We start from the raw sequence: 19,984 nt of genomic DNA, 5'->3' as shown, positions 1-19,984 counted from the left end.
TCAAGTTTGAACCACAGAATCCCAAAAGGACTGCTGTAGTAAAGAAGCCCAGAGCCCGTTTTCACGAAAAATCTCAGTGGGAGTGCGATCTAGGATCCTCCTGTCTAGGTCCTCCTGTCCATGTAATTATATGAATTGTGATCTAAAGGTCAAACTGATCCGAGATTAGCACTCCACTCTGAGATGCTTTATGAATAAGTGCCCATGGCTGTTTTTCTAAGGCCTGCTGAGTAAGGAGGGTTCAGAATTGTATACCTTTAGCATTGCCAGACTGGTGAGTTTGCACTTTTAGGACTATTCCATTTTTTATAATGTGGCAGGCTAGCCCAATTGAATATGTCAAAGTATTTGAAAGAAAACAAAATTAACTATTTGAACCAAGGTTTGGTCGGGACAACCGGACACCCACAAAACCATTTGGGAATGTTGCCCCTGGTTCTGCATGGATGCCCTTAGGTAGACACAGACCATAAAAACCCAAAACAGACCAAGTTGTAGAGAGATGGGGGAGTTCCCTTTGAAAACAGACACTACTGAACTCACTCACATTGTGTGTGTTCATTCATATGTCTGTGTGTGTGTGTGTGTGCTCGTGCATTTGTACATGGGTGTGGGTGTGTATGTGTGTGTTTGTGCCTGTGTGTGTGTACTGCCATCCCACACTCCAGCCCCAGAGAGATGAGAGAGGACAGGCTACTCCTCAGGCGTCAACAGACTCAGGACGAATGATGATGGAGGTCATAGCTAAAATAGCCCAACTCAGGAGCTAAAGAGCAACACAGACACCAGTTGAATTCTTCATCCTTTCTTTGAAGTAAGACAATTACTGAATTGGAGGAAGCTATGATAGTGGAGATCCCATTTAGATCAATTACTACTTATAATATGGCCATTTTGTCACACCCTGATCTGTTTCACCTGTCTTTGTGATTGTCTCCACCCACCTCCAGGTGTGTCCTGTTTTCCTCGTTAGTCCCCGGTGTATTTATCCCTGTTTCCCCTGTCTCTCTGTGCCAGTTCGTCCTGTTTTCCCCGTTAGTTCAGTGTATTTATCCCTGTGTTTCCGGTCTCTCTGTGCCAGTTTGTTTTGCCAAGTCTACCAGCGTTTCTCCTAGCTCCTATTTTTCCCTGTTAGTTCACAGTGTATTTATCCCTGTGTTTCCGGTCTCTCTGTGCCAGTTTGTTTTGCCAAATCTACCAGTGTTTCTCCTAGCTCCTATTTTTCCTCTTTTTTTCTTCTGTTTTTGACCCCTGCCTGTCCTGATGCCGAACCCGCCTGCCTGACCACTCTGCCTGTCCTGACCTCGAGCCTGCCTATCCCCTTGTACTGTTTGGACTTGGACCTGATCACTGAACCCCTGCCTGTCCTGACGCCGAACCCGCATGCCTGACCACTCTGCCTGTCCTGACGCCGAACCCGCATGCCTGACCACTCTGCCTGTCCTGACGCCGAACCCGCATGCCTGACCACTCTGCCTGTCCTGACGCCGAACCCGCATGCCTGACCACTCTGCCTGTCCTGACGCCGAACCCGCATGCCTGACCACTCTGCCTGTCCTGACGCCGAACCCGCATGCCTGACCACTCTGCCTGTCCTGACGCCGAACCCGCATGCCTGACCACTCAGCCTGTCCTGACGCCGAACCCGCATGCCTGACCACTCAGCCTGTCCTGACGCCGAACCCGCATGCCTGACCACTCTGCCTGTCCTGACGCCGAACCCGCATGCCTGACCACTCTGCCTGTCCTGACGCCGAACCCGCATGCCTGACCACTCTGCCTGTCCTGACGCCGAACCCGCATGCCTGACCACTCTGCCTGTCCTGACCTCGAGCCTGCCTGTCCTGACCTCGCCTCGTGTCCTTATACATTTCGGAGACACTTCTATACAAAGCAACTTACAGAACTGGCAACATTAACTGACACCTTTAATCAGTATGTGGTCCAGGCAGGAATACAACTCACAACTCTGGTTCTGGTCCTGTACTCTATCCCACTGAGCCATTAGAAACTGAAGTAAAGGAGGAAGTAAGGGTGAGAGAGTGAAAATATTCTGAAGTGCCACCCTCAAATGACTATGTCGTTTTGTGTACTTAAATAAATTGTGTCTTATGAACCCATATGTGCTGGGCACCAATTGGTGTATGTCACTTGAATAAAATAAATCAATCAATCAAATGAATCAACCGTTAACTTCCAGGTCGGTAGTGAACTAGGCCATTTAGAAACACGTCTAAACATCTGACACAGATGATTCAACCCAGCATGGTCTATAGATAGTCAGGAGAACCCGGCAGAGTGCCATCCCAACATCCGTGTCAATCCCGGAGAGTCTGCCAGTCAGACGTTCCTGAACGCTCCCAGGCCAGATCGGACACGCTGTAATTCCCCACCAGGATGTGTTGCCCTGACAGGTTCTGAACGTTGTGGGAATGTTGAAACCAGAGCGGAGTAAGGCTTTCACACGTCAATAGGGTCGCAGCTTGCTCATCGAACCCCCACTACTCGCCCTCACTAAACTCTCTCCCTGCACGAAACCAGCCTGATAGGTCTCCGACTCTATCTGTTATTGTAGAGATAACCAGAGTAGAGTCAAACACACACAGACTGTTCCAATACAGAAAGAAAACTTTTTAATGTTTTAAATCTTTATTTAACCAGGCAAGTCAGTTAAGAACAAATTCTTATTTTCAATGACGGCCTAGGAACAGTGGGTTAACTGCCTGTTCAGGGGCAGAACGACAGATTTGTACCTTGTCAGCTTGGGGATTTGAACTTGCAACCTTCCGGTTTCTAGTCCAATGCTCTAACCACTACGCTACCCTGCCGCCCCATAACATATGTATGTTCTACTTGAGTTCATACTCAAATCAGCATACAATTTAAGGGCTCATTTCCAATTCATTAATTGCATTTGAATTCACTTTCTGAGTTGACTGAATTGTAAACAAAACTGACTGCAACCCTGCTATCAAACTGGCTCTTGGTATTAGATACATCTTCATTTGTCTAGCCAAAGTTACATTGAGGACAATTTAGATGTCAGGGGGTGTGTGTGATGCTAATGGGTCAGATGACAGAGTCCTGAACTTGGCCCTGTCCCCCTCGCTTTGAAGATTCTTCTGATACCACCGCCACCCCCTCCTCCTCCAAATAAGAGGAGCGCACAGATCATAGGGCATGTGTGAGTGTGTACACGTGTGTGCTTGTGTGTGTGTTGATTTCAGAATAGCAGTCTTCTTCAGACTACAGAACCAGAGCAATGTACGTACCTTCCAGGCTCTATATTACACCACATTTAAAGACCAACCTAGAAAACTCAAGCACACACAGACAGTCTCTCCAGACACACACATTTAAAGACCAACCTAGAAAACACAGACAGTCTCTCCAGACAGACACATTTAAAAACCAACCTAGAAAACTCAAGCACACACAGACAGTCTCTCCAGACACACACATTTTAAGACCAACCTAGAAAGCTCAAGCACACACAGACAGTCTCTCCAGACACACACATTTTAAGACCAACCTAGAAAACTCAAGCAAACAGACAGTCTCTCCAGACACACACATTTAAAGACCAACCTAGAAAACACAGTCTCTCCAGACACACACATTTAAAGACCAACCTAGAAAACTCAAGCACACACAGACAGTCTCTCCAGACACACACATTTTAAGACCAACCTAGAAAACTCAAGCACACACAGACAGTCTCTCCAGACACACACATTTTAAGACCAACCTAGAAAACACAGTCTCTCCAGACACACACATTTTAAGACCAACCTAGAAAACTCAAGCAAACACAGACAGTCTCTCCAGACACACACATTTAAAGACCAACCTAGAAAACTCAAGCACACACATTTGTCATAGTATTCCACAGAAGGGAAAAGCAATTAAGATAATTAACACTGTCTGTCTGGCCTGTCACTCAAGCACCCTCACTTCCTCTGCATGGTGACATGGAAGCCACATCAAAGACAAGAAGACACGGGGGGATCAAGTAAGTGAACAGTTTGTGGGGCAGTGGGAGGGGGGGGGTTGAGAGAGGGAAAGTAACAATGACAGGGAGAATATGAGAAAAAAAGGGATTGAGGGAGAAATTTCCGTCATATAAAAGAGCACAGATCTGTGCAAAATGTTCTGTTAACCCTCCCTATAACAGCCATTGTTGAGAAGGTTTCAAATGAATCAACTCTTACAGATTATGAGGTTCAGCACATTTTTGCACAGATCTGTGCTCTTTTGCATGATGGATATGTCACTGTGAGTGTATTAGGCTGTAAAGAGAGCCGTGAACTAAGTCTGACACACACACACACACACACACACACACACACACACACACACACACACACTTCTGTCTTAATGGTAGTGAAACCGTATAGCCTCTTAAATGTAACTAAATGTCACCTAAAATGTAATCTACGTAAACCCCAAAAGTAATGATTCATCATGAGAGGACCATAAAAAATTACTAGTTTTAATTTTACCTTTATTTAACTAGGCAAGTCAGTTAAGAACAAATTCTTATTTCAATGACGGCCTAGGAACAGTGGGTTAACTGCCTGTTCAGGGGCAGAACGACAGATTTGTACCTTGTCAGCTCGGGGGTTTGAACTTGCAACCTTCCGGTTACTAGTCCAATGCTCTAACCACTAGGCTACCCTGCTGCATAATCCAAGAAAGGTTAACATCTCACCTTTCTGGTAAAAATAGTTATACACTGCTGATGTGTAGTCACTTTTGAGGACATAAGTTCAAGTACACAGTACAGATATGATAACAATATGAAATATTTCCTATTCAACGAAACCTTATGAATAAGGCTTGAAATAACTTAGTTTTTATTTCTAAATATAATATAATCCATTTATAAAACAACAAATTATAATATTTCACATTCCTTCCACCTTCCTAACTGTAAAATACATATTTGTATATTTAGTGTTTGAGAAAACGTGCATATTTTGTAAAGGTCACTCTTGATCAAAATGTCTGCCCCCATGTCCTACAGAGCTATAACTTAGGAAGTCGCCTTTCATCTCATATCCATCTATTCATCTTAAAATCTGTTAATTATTTTGATTACTGGCTATAAATTGATCTCTAAACGTGCTACATTGACGAAACCACTATCTAATGCTGCGTTACGATTAGGGTTGAATGTCACACACACACGGTTACTGAGATTTACCACCCAAAACCCTCCCTTTTCCAGGGATAAATAACTGCCAGAAACCGGTCAATTATAATAAATGAGTTATATGAACATCATGGCATGAAAGGGAACTGTTCAATTCTATGCGATCAATGCTCAGGGTGGGACGGTTCACAATGCATGTAGACCTATCATCTCATTATGGTAACTTTTTGGCTTGTGACAGGTAGACCTACATTTGCTACAGTAATATTAAGAATGAATGTGGATTTAATTTACCCATCTCCATCTGGCTTTTGGAGTTCACCTTGTTTTTTAATTGTAAAGATTAAACTCATTTGAATTGGAGCTGCAGAGTTTTAAAACAGCCTATCACTAAAATGATTGTTGCTTTAAATCAGTGTACTCGCGAGCACTCTCACAGTCTTTCATCAACTCCATTCAAATGAGATATCCTGTTCTAGATTGATATTTAGCCCTATACAGTACCTTCGGAAAGTATTCAGACCCCTTGACTTTTTCCACATTTTGAAACGTTACAGCCTTATTCGAAAATGGATGAAATAAAAACAGTTGCTCAGCAACACAATACCCCATAATGACAAAGGGAAAACAGGTTCTAAGACATTTTTGCTCATTTGAAAAATAAGTCAAACTGAAATACCTTATTTACATAAGTACTCAGACCTTTTGCTATGAGACTCGAAATTGAGCTCAGGTGCAAGTTGGAAGAAGTTTGGAACCACCAAGACTCCTCCTAGAGCTGGCTGCCCGGCCAAACTGAGCAATCGGGGGAGAAGGGACTTGGTCAGGGAGTTGACCAAGAACCCAATGAGTAGAGTAGGGTGGCCGGATGGAAGCACATTTCAGCCCACTTGGAGTTTGCCAAAGGGAACCTAAAGTCTCTTAGACCATGATAAACAAGATTCTCTGGTCTGATGAAACCAACCTGGTTTCATCCAACCTGACAGTGCTTGAGAGGATCTGCAGAGAAGAATGGTAGCGTCATACCCAAGAAGACTCAAGGCTGTAATCGCTGCCAAAGGTGCTTTAACAAAGTTCTGAGTGAAGGGTCTGACTACTTATGTAAATGTGATTTTTCCATTGTGTTTTTTGGCACTGTACAAGTGACCGGTCGGGAGTAGGCCGAGGCTACTAAGTGACAGCAAGCGAAGAGCAAAATAATCCTAAAATGTCCACACCCTAATTGTTGGCTAACCAATACCCAAACAGATATTCAGTGAAAATAAAAATCTCATTGATTTATCAAGACCAGTCCCCATGCTGGTCTCAGAGCAGCACGAAACGGTGCTGAAATAGTTGACCACACGCGGGTTGGCTATTGCTTCAAATCCGATTATAATAATTGGATGACTTTGGGTGTTCCAGTGAGCAACACTTTGTGGCCTTCGCTAACCTACTTTATCTTTAAAAGAACTCCAGCACAGTGAAGAGAAAGGAACCTTAAATAATTCAACAATAAAGCGATTGAACCCGCCAGGTATTTTGACTCAGCCTGTCGGAGGTGAAGGTCCAGAGCTCACAGGTGTGCCTGGCATGGATTTCACTCACCAATGACAAGTGACTCTCCGCCAATAACGCCTGGCTCTGGACCAATGCATCATATACCCCCCATAGACCCAGGAGAAACTCTAGGTCCTCGTCATTACAAAGACGCTTTAGGCCAGAGGTCAAGTGGTCAGGGAAAACTCCAGGTTCTATACATGGGTGATGGTCTTACCTTCGGACGACGCCCTCCTGTGGTGGGTAGGACACTCCAGGGTACCCTGCTGGGTTCGACCGAACATGGCCGAGTAGACGGCGATCTGCATTCCCCGTTTACAGGTCAGCTTCATTCTCTCCTCCTCGCACGCCACCTTGCTCTTATACTCATCTGGTTTAGAAGATGGGGTGAGAGAGACCTTAGTATTATTGCACACACACACACACACACACACTTTAACCCTTTTTGTCAGTCTCAGGCTTGACTTTTATATTTTCCATGTGAGTGTGCTTTTGTGCATATTCCAGTGTGTGTTCTCCATACTTCTTTCCATTCATCCTTTTCCAAGCGCCCTTAGCCTTTTCTCAATACTTCTGTACTACAACACTGAAATCTCCATCCCAACTTTCAACCTCTCTCCCCATCCATCTTTCCTCCCTCTTTCTCTCCTTCTCACAGTGGAGTGTATAATTCCAGGCAGACCCAGAATAACAGTGAAGTAATCCCACCACCCAGAATGTTGTAGTAACTAAAGTAGCGTGCCAAATGGCACCCTATTCCCTATGTAATGGAATATTTTACATACTAGCCCTATGAGCCCTGGTCAAAAGTAGTGCACTACTGTTTCTAGGGAACAGGGTGCCATTTGGGACATAGCCTTAAGTCCATTCATGTCATTCCTGAGGCGTGGTATGGTCAGTCACACCACTGACCCCTCCCCTACCCTGACCATGAACCAATCATGTCACTTAACCAATAACTTCTGGCGAGAGAGAAATGTCTCAGTGTGATCTAAGTGGGATTTTAGTGAGGCGTAACAAGAAGGTGTCACCTCCTCTGAAAGGGAGAGGGAGGGAGAAAGAGAGAGCTGGGTTTGCAGTCAATACATATTAGTATTCTCAGTATTATCTCCTTTCCTCTGGCTCGCTCTCTCTCCCTCTTTGTGTGTCTCTCTGTGTCCATAGTTTTGATATCGTGGCTAATGGAGGTACTTTGGGTATTGAGCTCTGTCACAGGTCACTGTCACTGGACTCTGTGTGTGGAATACCTGTGCATGGCTAAACATAGGCTTCCGCTTCCGTTTCTGCCCATTTAGTAGGAATGGGAATGAAACCGTATATATATTGTCACCGGGGTTTTCTGTGTGCGTGCGTGCGTGCGTGCAGGTCTCTCTGAGTGTGTCAGAGAGAGAGATAGACAGACAGTTGAAGGAGGAGTTTAAACTATAAAGAGACTTTGGGGAACTTACTAGGCCTGCAGTTGTACCACACAATGAGGTGTTTGCTGCTGCTGGGGCACGGGTCCATCCCAAAGAGACGACTGTTGACAAGGACCTTACAGCTCCTCCTGTCCTGGCACTCATCCAACATTTTCTAAAGAGAGAGAGATTGAGGTAGGGAGGGAGGAAGGAAGGGAGAGAGAGAGGGGAAGAGGGAGAGAGAGCAATGAGCAAGCATCGGTGAGATCGGCGTCACACAAACCTAAAACCACTTCAAAACACCCTAACGTCCCCTTCTCCTCCCACGCCATGGGAACAGTAGAACGGCTGCAAAGAAGCTACAATCCAGTCACTTCCGTGTATCAGATTTCAGTCTTACACCTTTCCTTCTTGTTCTCGTTTTGACACAGCTGAGTAACATTCTAGAATCTAGTACATTCCACAGCAAGGAATTGAGGAATTCCCCTTCCGTCTCACCAAATTCCCTGGAAGTTTATTGAAAAATAACAAAAAAAAGGCAGGAGTTCAGTCATTTCCCCCCCAGAACGCATCACACTGTTGACATGGGCCGCCCTTATGCTGGTGCCTATTTATGATTGACCACAGTGTGGCACTGGGAATTGTGATGGGTAGGACGGTGCCCACCGCCGGCGAAGCTTAGCACTGGAGCTGTGAGTTCCACTAAAACAGAGACATATAGGAGACCACCTCCCAGTGTTCTTCAGGTGTGTGCTGCCGCCGTTTATGTCATGTCATCGCGCTTCATTAAGGAGACACAATGGCCAGGGACGTGATATATTAGAAAAACAGCTTGTGACATCATACCCCCAGAATGAACAGAGTGGTAAAAAACAGCTTGTGACATCATACCCCCAGAATGAACAGAGTGGTAAAAAACAGCTTGTGACATCATACCCCCAGAATGAACAGAGTGGTAAAAAACAGCTTGTGACATCATACCCCCAGAATGAACAGAGTGGTAAAAAACAGCTTGTGACATCATACCCCCAGAATGAACAGAGTGGTAAAAAACAGCTTGTGACATCATACCCCCAGAATGAACAGAGTGGTAAAAAACAGCTTGTGACATCATACCCCCAGAATGAACAGAGTGGTAAAAAACAGCTTGTGACATCATACCCCCAGAATGAACAGAGTGGTAAAAAACTGCTTGTGACATCATACCCCCAGAATGAACAGAGTGGTGAAAAACAGCTTGTGACATCATGCCCCCAGAATGAACAGAGTGGTAAAAAACAGCTTGTGACATCATACCCCCAGAATGAACAGAGTGGTAAAAAACAGCTTGTGACATCATACCCCCAGAATGAAAAGAGTGGTGAAAAGCATCTTGTGACATCATACCCCCAGAATGAACAGAGCGGTGAAAAACAGCTTGTGACATCATACCCCCAGAATGAACAGAGTGGTAAAAAACAGCTTGTGACATCATACCCCCAGAATGAACAGAGCGGTGAAAAACAGCTTGTGACATCATACCCCCAGAATGAACAGAGTGGTAAAAAACAGCTTGTGACATCATACCCCCAGAATGAACAGAGTGGTAAAAAACAGCTTGTGACATCATACCCCCAGAATGAACAGAGCGGTGAAAAACAGCTTGTGACATCATACCCCCAGAATGAACAGAGCGGTGAAAAACAGCTTGTGACATCATGTCTACCTGTTTTCATAGTGTTTTATGTCTGTTGAAATGGGGATCACAAGGATTCAAACCAGCTGCTTTATTGTGGAAAAGTTAGGGGAACATTCTATAATGTCAAACAAAACACACAGAACATGGTTACTATGTTCTCAGAATATCCCATTTTAATGTTCTAGACACGTTTCGTGGGAACGTTGTAGGAACATTCATGTGTCCAGTTTTCTGAGGGTTAGGAGAATATTCCATCAACATCCCACTAAACATACACAGAACATAGTTGCCATGTTCTCAGGAATTAAAAGTCAATTAAAAGTTTCATGGGAACGTTGGAAGGACATGCCTTATTGAATTACACATCAAGCCTAGTTACTATTGCCGAGCCAATCAAGACCCTGATTGGCGAACCACTGATCCATTAATAGCTCTTTGTCTGTTGGCAAGGTTAGGGACACTCACACAAACAAGAGGTGTGTAAGTGTTTTCATCTTACATATTTGACATACATGGTTACATTGTGCATGTTTGTTTATACAGTATTTACTGTCCTCACCTGGGATTTGAACGGTCCTCCCATCTTCCTGCTACTCCACCATGTCCGTGTCATCTATCGGTTAATCTGACGGTTAATCTGACATGGATATGATTTAATTGACTTATTTCAGCAATTTAAGGGCTTTCAGTATAGTTGTCTAATGTTGGTGGGGCATGTCAACCTGTTTTAAAGCACTCCTGAATCACTATGATCGATACAAGTTTTTCTTGAGTGTACTTTTAACAGAGCTGAGATTTATTTGCATTCACCCTACCGTTTACAGCCTTCCACCTATCAAGTTGTTTCAGATCTACACAAGTGCCTAGGGAGGAAGGGGTAGGGTTTATTCTGGGCAGGACAGAGCCAAACTATACTGGCCCTAATAAGCACATGTCCTAGAGATATTCCTTATTGGGACAGTGGTTAGGGAGTTCATCATTGCTGCTGGTGGCCTGGGTTTGAGATGCACTAGAGGAATTGCTATGCTCTCACATTCTTAGCAAAATACGTTAAAGTAATTATTTGTCAATAGTTACAACACACCTATCTGATCTAATTCAAATTAGTTTGTCATTGAAATATAGGAATCTGTAGGATTTCCCCTTGAGCACAAATTATGACCACATTTCCACTACCTCATAAATGATCAGTATTTATTAGTTCTATATAGCTGAGCAACCCAAAGAGAACTCAATCAACTTTTTGAAATCCATACCATATAATTGAATTATAACCACTTAGAACAAATGGGTCATTGAGAAACACATTTGAATTAGAGCAGGTAGGTGTGTTGTAATGATATTCGATTGCTGAGAATGTGAGAGTAGGGTGACTCCCCGAGCGGGTTTCGAAGCCAGGCCACCAGCAACAATGACGTACGCCCTAACCACTGTCCCGATAAGGGATCTTTTTTAGGGCATGTGCTTATTGGGCCAGAATAGCTAGTCCCTGTCCGGAAAAACCCTAACCTCTCCTCCCTAGAAACATACTGAAACAAGTTGATAGGTGTAAGCAATAGGTTGAATGCAGTTTGAATTCAATCTCAGCTCTGTTAAAAGTACACTCAATAAAACTATTTTATTGATCATAGTGAGTCAGGAGTGCTTTAAAACAGGTTAACACGCCTCACCAACATCAGACAACTATACTGAAAGCCCAATGATGAGAATAGTCCAATTAAGCGATACCTGACATGAACATGTTGGTGTGGCGGGAAGATCTGAGTATTGTGAACCAAGAGGTTGAGAGTTCAAATCCCAGGTGGGGACATGTTGAATAATAATTACTGTATAAATTAACGCGTCAAATATGTAAGTAAAAAACACTATGTTAAAGCACTGTGTGTGTGAGGGTGTCCCTAACCATGCATACAGACATAGAGCTATGGACTGGATGAGTGGTTCACCAATCAGGGCCTTGATTAGCTTGACAACAGCAGCAAGGTTGTGATGTTTAATGACATGTTCTTTCCTGTGTTGGAGCATGTGTCTACCACTTTGTGTAGCCGTTAGCGATGATGCTAATGTAATGACAACTAGGCTTGGGCAGTATACCGTACATACTGGGGTATTTGGAAATAGCCACAGGATTTTTCTTTTCAATACCATCAATAACGTTGAGGCTATTTGACATTTTTTCAATACATCTTAATATTTGTAGCTACTTTTTAAGTAAATACCTGTAGTCAACTTGTGCAAAGATAAAGCAGATTGCGTTCTTCATTTCACTTCACATTATTTTACATTATGAAGCTTATTTCCCCAGAACAGCAGACCCAGTCACGTGTTTGTAAACAGCACAACGTGAGAAAGCGGAAGCAGGTGAGTCCAGCTGTGTATTGACAGGTGATGCCTTTTATATTGAAAGGCAATAGTGTTTTTTTGTTTCAATCGAGTGATCGGGGACTTGCAACTATAGTTTTCCTTCCCAGAAGGAACATATTCAGCAGAAAATAAAGTTAATCTTACATTTTACCGGAGAAAAGTAGTCTGGCTACACCTAGAAATGTACCTGGGAAAAGTAGCTATACAGTGCCTTGCTGAAGTATTCGGCCACCTTGAACTTTGCGACATTTCAGGCTTCAAACATAAAGATATAAAACTGTATTTTTTTGTGAAGAATCAACAACAAGTGGGACACAATCATGAAGTGGAACGACATTTATTGGATATTTCAAACTTTTTTAACAAATCAAAATGTGAAAAATTGGGCGTGCAAAATTATTCAACCCCCTTAAGTTAATACTCTGTAGCGCCACCTTTTACTGCGATTACAGCTGTAAGTCGCTTGGGGTATGTCTCTATCAGTTTTGCACATCGAGAGACTGACATTTTTTCCCATTCCTCCTTGCAAAACAGCTCGAGCTCAGTGAGGTTGGATGGAGAGCATTTGTGAACAGCAGTTTTCAGTTCTTTCCACAGATTCACGATTGGATTCAGGTCTGGACTTTGACTTGGCCATTCTAACACCTGGATATGTTTATTTTTGAACCATTCCATTGTAGATTTTGCTTTATGTTTTGGATCATTGTCTTGTTGGAAGACAAATCTCCGTCCCAGTCTCAGGTCTTTTGCAGACTCCATCAGGTTTTCTTCCAGAATGGTCCTGTATTTGGCTCCATCCATCTTCCCATCAATTTTAACCATCTTCCCTGTCCCTGCTGAAGAAAAGCAGGCCCAAACCATGATGCTGCCACCACCATGTTTGACAGTGGGGATGGTGTGTTCAGGGTGATGAGCTGTGTAGCTTTTACGCCAAACATAACGTTTTGCATTGTTGCCAAAAAGTTAAATTTTGGTTTCATCTGACCAGAGCACCTTCTTCCACATGTTTGGTGTGTCTCCCAGGTGGCTTGTGGCAAACTTTAAATGACACTTTTTATGGATCTCTTTAAGAAATGGCTTTCTTGCCACTCTTCCATAAAGGCCAGATTTGTGCAATATACGACTGATTGTTGTCCTATGGACAGTCTCCCACCTCAGCTGTAGATCTCTGCAGTTCATCCAGAGTGATCATGGGCCTCTTGGCTGCATCTCTGATCAGTCTTCTCCTTGTATGAGCTGAAAGTTTAGAGGGACGGCCAGGTCTTGGTAGATTTGCAGTGGTCTGATACTCCTTCCATTTCAATATTATCGCTTGCAGTGCTCCTTGGGATGTTTAAAGCTTGGGAAATCTTTTTGTATCCAAATCCGGCTTTAAACTTCTTCACAACAGTATCTCGGACCTGCCTGGTGTGTTCCTTGTTCTTCATGATGCTCTCTGCGCTTTTAACGGACCTCTGAGACTATCACAGTGCAGGTGCATTTATACGGAGACTTGATTACACACAGGTGGATTGTATTTATCATCATTAGTCATTTAGGTCAACATTGGATCATTCAGAGATCCTCACTGAACTTCTGGAGAGAGTTTGCTGCACTGAAAGTAAAGGGGCTGAATAATTTTGCACGCCCAATTTTTCAGTTTTTGATTTGTTAAAAAAGTTTGAAATATCCAATAAATGTCGTTCCACTTCATGATTGTGTCCCACTCGTTGTTGATTCTTCACAAAAAAAATACAGTTTTATATCTTTATGTTTGAAGCCTGAAATGTGGCAAAAGGTCGCAAAGTTCAAGGGGACCGAATACTTTCGCAAGGCACTGTACATCAGTCAGAGAGCTGTCTGTTGATAGAATACCCGTTTGTGAATTCTCATCTAGTGGAGAAGTGCAACTGAAGCAGATAATGTGTCTGATGCAGAAATTACAATTAGAAGCCGTTATGCCGTTTATCCTTTTTTCCTGCGTGAAAAACACAGAATTCTGCATTAACGTGGCCCCTAAGTTTAACTTGCTAGCAAATATTTTTTACATATCAACATTTGCTTTATTAGATCAAGCATTTTTTTTTTATTAAATTGTTTGCTAGTAAGTGGCTGAATTAATAAGGTGATGGGGCATCATATTGCTTTCGGCCGTGTTTGAGAAGTCAAAGCCCTTTGGATGAGTTATCTGTAGGATATCTTGATTTCCTTGCGTTTTTTTCTACTCTCCGTTCTCAGTCCGTCTGCTCCTACCCCATCTTCTCCGAGCAGAGCAGGAAGACTCCACACAGACACACATGCTGCTGCAGGGCCAGGACTGTTCTTCCTTCAGACAAGCACGCATCCAAACGTTGTTCATTTGCACAATGTCTCTTGTTCACATTTGCTTGTAAATATCCAAACTCCCCCCAAATGACATTCGGTAGCTATGTATACATTTATGAGCTGGATTGTATGTCTTTACAATTATTTTATTTTTGTTTGTGTTCATTGACATATTTACCTAACAGGCTCCACAGAAACTCGCTATTAATTGCATTCTGGTAATAGATGCCCAATGGGCTTCTTTTTTTTTGACACCCCCTTGTGTACTAAATCAGTAATACCGTTAATCCCAAGATAAGAAAAGGACGGTATGACGATATGAAAATCTGGATATCGCCCAACCCTAATGACAACCGTATTCTGGTAGATGGAAAGGCTTTCTCAAAAACCTTCTCAATTAAATGCTTACTACAAAGTAGCCTATGCTAACCTGCAGTTGCGATGCGTCTACCTCTCTCAAAGAGTGCAATGTGTGAAGTCAGAACATCTGCTGTCTCAGCCACTGCCTGTCACCAAGGGAGTACCCCAAGGCTCGATCCTAGGTCCCATGCTCTTCTCAATTTCCATCGACAAAAGAGCTCAGTTGAGTCTTATACTCAGCTGGCCCCTCCCCAGATGTTGAGTTCTGAACACCACTACAAAAGGTCACGTGGCCCCCGCCTCCTCCACCGTTGTGCCTACTACCTCTGAGGGTTTAGAGTTTGAGGTAGTAACCTCATACAAGTACCGGAAGTATGGCTTGATGGTACACTGTCCTTTTCTCAGCACATTTCAAAGCTGCAGGCTAAGGTTAAATCTAGACTTGGTATCATAATTGCTCCTCTTTCACCCCAGCTGCCAAACTAACCCTGATTCATATGACCATCCTACCCATGATAGATTACAGAGGCGTAATTTATAGATCGGCAGGTAAAGGTGCTCTCGAGCGGCTAGATGGTATTTACCATTCGGCCATCAAATTTGCCACCAATGCTCCTTATAGGACACATCACTGCACTCTATACTCCTGTTTAAACTGTCCATCTCTGTATACCCGGCGCAAGACCCACTAGTTGATGCTTATTTATAAATCCCTCTCAGGCCTCACTCCCCCCCTATCTGTGATATCTACTGCAGCCTTCATCCTCCACATACAACACCCGTTCTGCCAGTCACATTCTGTTAAAGGTCGCCAAAGAACACACATCCCTGGGTCGCTCCTCTTTTCAGTTCCAGCTACACTCAAACTGGACAGTTTTATCTCAAGCTTTTCATTCAAAGACTCAATCGTGGACTCACTTACCGACACTTGTGGCTGCTTCGTGTGATGTATTGTTGATTCTACCTTCTTGCCCTTCGTGCTGTTGTCTGTGTGAAACAATGTTTGTACCATGTTTGTGCTGCTACCATGTTGTGCTGCTGCCATCTTGTGTTGCTCCCATGTCGTTGTCATGTTGTGTTGCTACCATTCTGTGTTATAATGTGTTATAATGTGTTGCGCCATGTTGTGTTGTCGTCTTAGGTCTCTGTTTATGAAGTGTTGTGCAGTCTCTCTTGTCGGGATGTGTGTTTTGTCCTACATCAATGTATTTGTTTTTTATTCTAGCCCCTGAGCCTGCACGAGGCATTTTGCCTCTTGGTAAGCCGTCATTGTAAATAATAATTTGTGCTTAATTGACTTGCCTAGTTAAATATAGTTTAAATTTAAAATAAAAAAAATGTGGGGTAGGAGGGGTACACCAATATCCAGGAGATTTGCATGGAATTCTGTTATTTCATGTCACAGTAATTGCAAGGAGGCGACGCAGGAGATGAGCAGCAGGTACAGGGAGGGAAGGTTTAATATCTGACTGACATGAAACGGAAAAGCGTCTGGACATGAACACATAAAAAACACAATACGGAATAATGGGAACAGGGAACACAACCAAAGAACAGACCGATATACAGGGGGTAATCAACAAAGTGAAGGAGTCCAGGTGAGTGCAATGAGCGCAGCTGACAGTAACATCTCAGTTAGCAAACAATTTTTTTTATTTTTAAACTGCTTGATCCAATAAAGCAAAAGTTGATTTGCAAAAAATATTTAGTAAGATTAAAGTTCTGGCCTAGAACCTCCCTCCAAAAAACTAATTTTAAGCCCAAAAGCTAATTATGTCCTATGGTTAACAACTCCTTAATTAATACCTATTGTAGGTTAGTCGAACAAGAAGCCATGTCTGTATATAGGAGACAAACAACACATATTTAGAACAACCTCACCAGGACAGAAGAACAGGCACTCAGTGAACGAATGAAAGACTCATCTTTGGTTAGCAAACCTGCAAACCTGCAGGGGGGTACTGTGGTCGTTTTAGACTATGAAAAATACAAATGAGGCGATTCAGAGAAAACTAATGTTTCTATGGAAAACTGAGTGTTGATCCCACACAGGTGTTCTAAATTAATATTAGCTCAAATCTGGAGCCCTAATTAAGTAAGCTTATCTCAAAACCCGAATATGAATATACATCTGTATACATCTGGCCCTTCTTTGGACACTGTTAACAAACTTCCAAACGAGCTTCAACGCCATACAACACTCCTTCCGTGGCCTCCAACTGCTCCTAAATGCTAGTACAACTAAATGCATCCTCTTCAACCAATCGCTGCCCGCACCCGCACGACTTGCATCATTACTCTGGATGGTTCTGACTTAGAATATGTGGACAACTATAAATACCTAGGTGTCTGGCTAGACTGTAAACTCTCCTTCCAGACTCACATCAAGCATCTCAAATCCATAATTAAATCTAGAAACGGCTTCCTATTTTGCAACTAAGCCTCCTTCACTCATGCTGCCAAACACACCCTAGTAAAACTGACTATCCTACCGATCCTTGATTTCGGCGTTGTCATTTACAAAATAGCCTCCAACACTCAGTAAATTGGATGCAGTCTAGTGCCATCCGTTTTGTCACCAAAGCCCCATATCCTACCCACCACCTGTATGCTCTCGTTGGCTGGTCCTCGCTACATATTCGTTGCCAAACCCACCGGCTCCAGGTCATCTATAAGTCTTTGCTAGGTAAAGCTCCGCCTTATCTCAGCTCAATGGTCACCATAGCAACACTGTAGCACGAGCTCCAGCAGGTATATTTTACTGGTCATCCCCAAAGCCATTACCTGCTTTGGCCGCCTTTCCTTCCAGTTCTCTGCTGCCAATGCTGTACACAGCCCATCTGTAAGTAGCCCATCGAACCAACTACCTACCTCATCCCCATATTTGTTTTTCTGCTCTTTTTCACACCAGTGTTTCTACTTGCACATCCTCATCTGCACATATAGATCACTCCAGTGTAAATTGCTAAATTGTAATTACTTCGCCACTATTGGCCTATTTATTGCCTTACCTCCTTCATTTGCACACACTGTATACAGATTTTCTATTGTGTTATTGACTGTACGTTTGTTTATGTGTAACTCCGTTGTTTGTGTCGAACTGCTTTGCTTTATCTTGGCCAGGTCGCAGTTGTAAAAGAGAACTTGTTCTCAACTGGCCTACCTGGTTAAATAAAGGTGAAAATAACCAACAACAAAATACATTTTCATTCCCATGTGTTATAGGTCCATGCCTGTATATTTTGCCTAAATTACACAAACCTAAAATACAAGAAGGCAATTATCCAGGCAGACCAGTAGTCACATGAACATGTTCACTGCTAGAGCCATTGTCAAACTTTGTAGACTCCTTCATAAAATCTCATGTGCAATCATTGCCATCACATGTGAAAGAATTTATAACCAAGATCTCACCAATAACAGATTAATAGAATTCTGCTCACATTAGATGTCGAGAGTCTGTACTCCAGCATTCCCCACGCGGTGGGTCTGGCAACCCTAGCTCACTACCTAAGAGACCGACATACGAATGAATACCGACCAACAAACTTTATTTTAGAGCTGGCTGAATATGTTTTGACGTAGAACTATTTCAGGCTTGATGATGAATACTACCTCCAAACGAATGGAACATTGATGGGCTACACGTTTGCTCTGAGCTATGCCAACCTACATGTGGGTCTCAGAATTGTTTTGTTAACAATGAAAATGCATTATTGAATAGGATCCTGAAGCGGTATCGATATAGACCATTTTCTTTGTATATGGTGAGGAGTGGGAGAAGACTTTATGACATTACACACCTGAGCCATTAAAAAAGAGTACTTCCAAGAAGGCAGTATACAGGCTGTGCTGTATACTGTATGCCACTCCACAGAGGACTATCTAGAAAAAGAGTACTTCCAAGAAGGCAGTATACAGGCTGTGCTGTATACTGTATGCCACTCCACAGAGGACTATCTAGAAAAAGAGTACTTCCAAGAAGGCAGTATACAGGCTGTGCTGTATACTGTATGCCACTCCACAGAGGACTATCTAGAAAAAGAGTACTTCCAAGAAGGCAGTATACAGGCTGTGCTGTATACTGTATGCCACTCCACAGAGGACTATCTAGAAAAAGAGTACTTCCAAGAAGGCAGTATACAGGCTGTGCTGTATACTGTATGCCACTCCACAGAGGACTATCTAGAAAAAGAGTACTTCCAAGAAGGCAGTATACAGGCTGTGCTGTATACTGTATGCCACTCCACAGAGGACTATTTAGAAAAAGCAGCAGCGATGCACAATAGCTTTCTAACATGAGGCTCTTAAAAGAGGAATGTCACCTCGTTTTTTGTCTTGCTCCTCAAGAAATGCTGGTGGCCATGACAGGAGCGGCCATGACAGGAGCCAAATGCGAGTTGGCTTGGGGGTGTGGTTTGAAGTGGGTGTTTCTTGGGTGTCACCTTTGCACATTTTGCTACAAGGCTTTGGGAAAATCACCCACAAATGTCAATACCAGCAGATGACCATTATTTCATGACCTTTGTTGACCTCTGTTCTAGAGAAGTAAGTGTGTATGGAGGGAAGGGCAGTTACCTGTAGTGCTGTGGACATGTAACAATGCAAGTCATCCTCCAGTGGGAGTGTCCCTAAAAGGGTGGGTCTGTGGTAGGACGGGCCCTGCTGGGGGTGGAAGGGGCCACTCCTGCCATAGAAAGCCGATTGGATAGCGATGGTGGTGCGGGGCAGGCAGTGGACCGACAGGAAGTCGCCGTCGCCCGCCTGCTCGGTGTAGTTCCTCGACAGGTAACCTAGGAGATGAGAAAAACACCATGGTTACCAGGAAAACGGCAGCACACCTACATCTATCTACAGATAATGGTGCCGGAGGGGATGGCTGACGTTTTAGGGGCTCCTTACCAACTGTGCTATTTATTTGTTTTCACATTGTTTGTAATGTATTTTGTACATAATGTTGCTGCTGCCGTCTCTTATGACCGAAAAGAGCTGCTGGACATCAGAAAAGCGATTACTCAACTCGAACTGGACAAAGATTGTTTTCTTTAATGAATCTGACGTGAAGGATATACTGCTTCCCTGAGACCAGGCCCAAATCGGCGTCATTCACGTAAAGACAGAAATACAGGAGGCAGAGATCGGGGTGCCTTGTGAGAATTTGTCGGCGGGTGGGTAACCCGCCTCTAC

The 19,984-nt window shown here is 43.4% G+C and overlaps 1 protein-coding gene across 1 annotated transcript in view; it reads right to left on the bottom strand.

Moving 5' to 3' along the window:
* Positions 1–19,655, bottom strand: part of LOC116356236 (protein eva-1 homolog C-like) — a 32,207-nt gene extending 12,552 nt beyond the window's left edge. The window contains exons 1-3 of the mRNA XM_031800868.1: positions 19,376–19,655; positions 8,143–8,266; positions 6,912–7,064 (exon numbers count right to left, since the gene is read on the bottom strand). Coding sequence (XP_031656728.1) covers positions 6,912–7,064; positions 8,143–8,266; positions 19,376–19,393 — 295 coding nt within the window. The 5' untranslated portion in view covers positions 19,394–19,655. The remainder of the gene's footprint in view (positions 1–6,911; positions 7,065–8,142; positions 8,267–19,375) is intronic.
* Between the last annotated feature and the right edge of the window lie 329 nt (positions 19,656–19,984).

This window comes from Oncorhynchus kisutch, linkage group LG21 (genome assembly GCF_002021735.2).
Source record: "Oncorhynchus kisutch isolate 150728-3 linkage group LG21, Okis_V2, whole genome shotgun sequence".
Lineage (NCBI taxonomy): Eukaryota > Metazoa > Chordata > Actinopteri > Salmoniformes > Salmonidae > Oncorhynchus > Oncorhynchus kisutch.
Note: the sequence above shows the minus strand (reverse complement) of the source record. Positions and strands in the feature narration are given on the sequence as shown.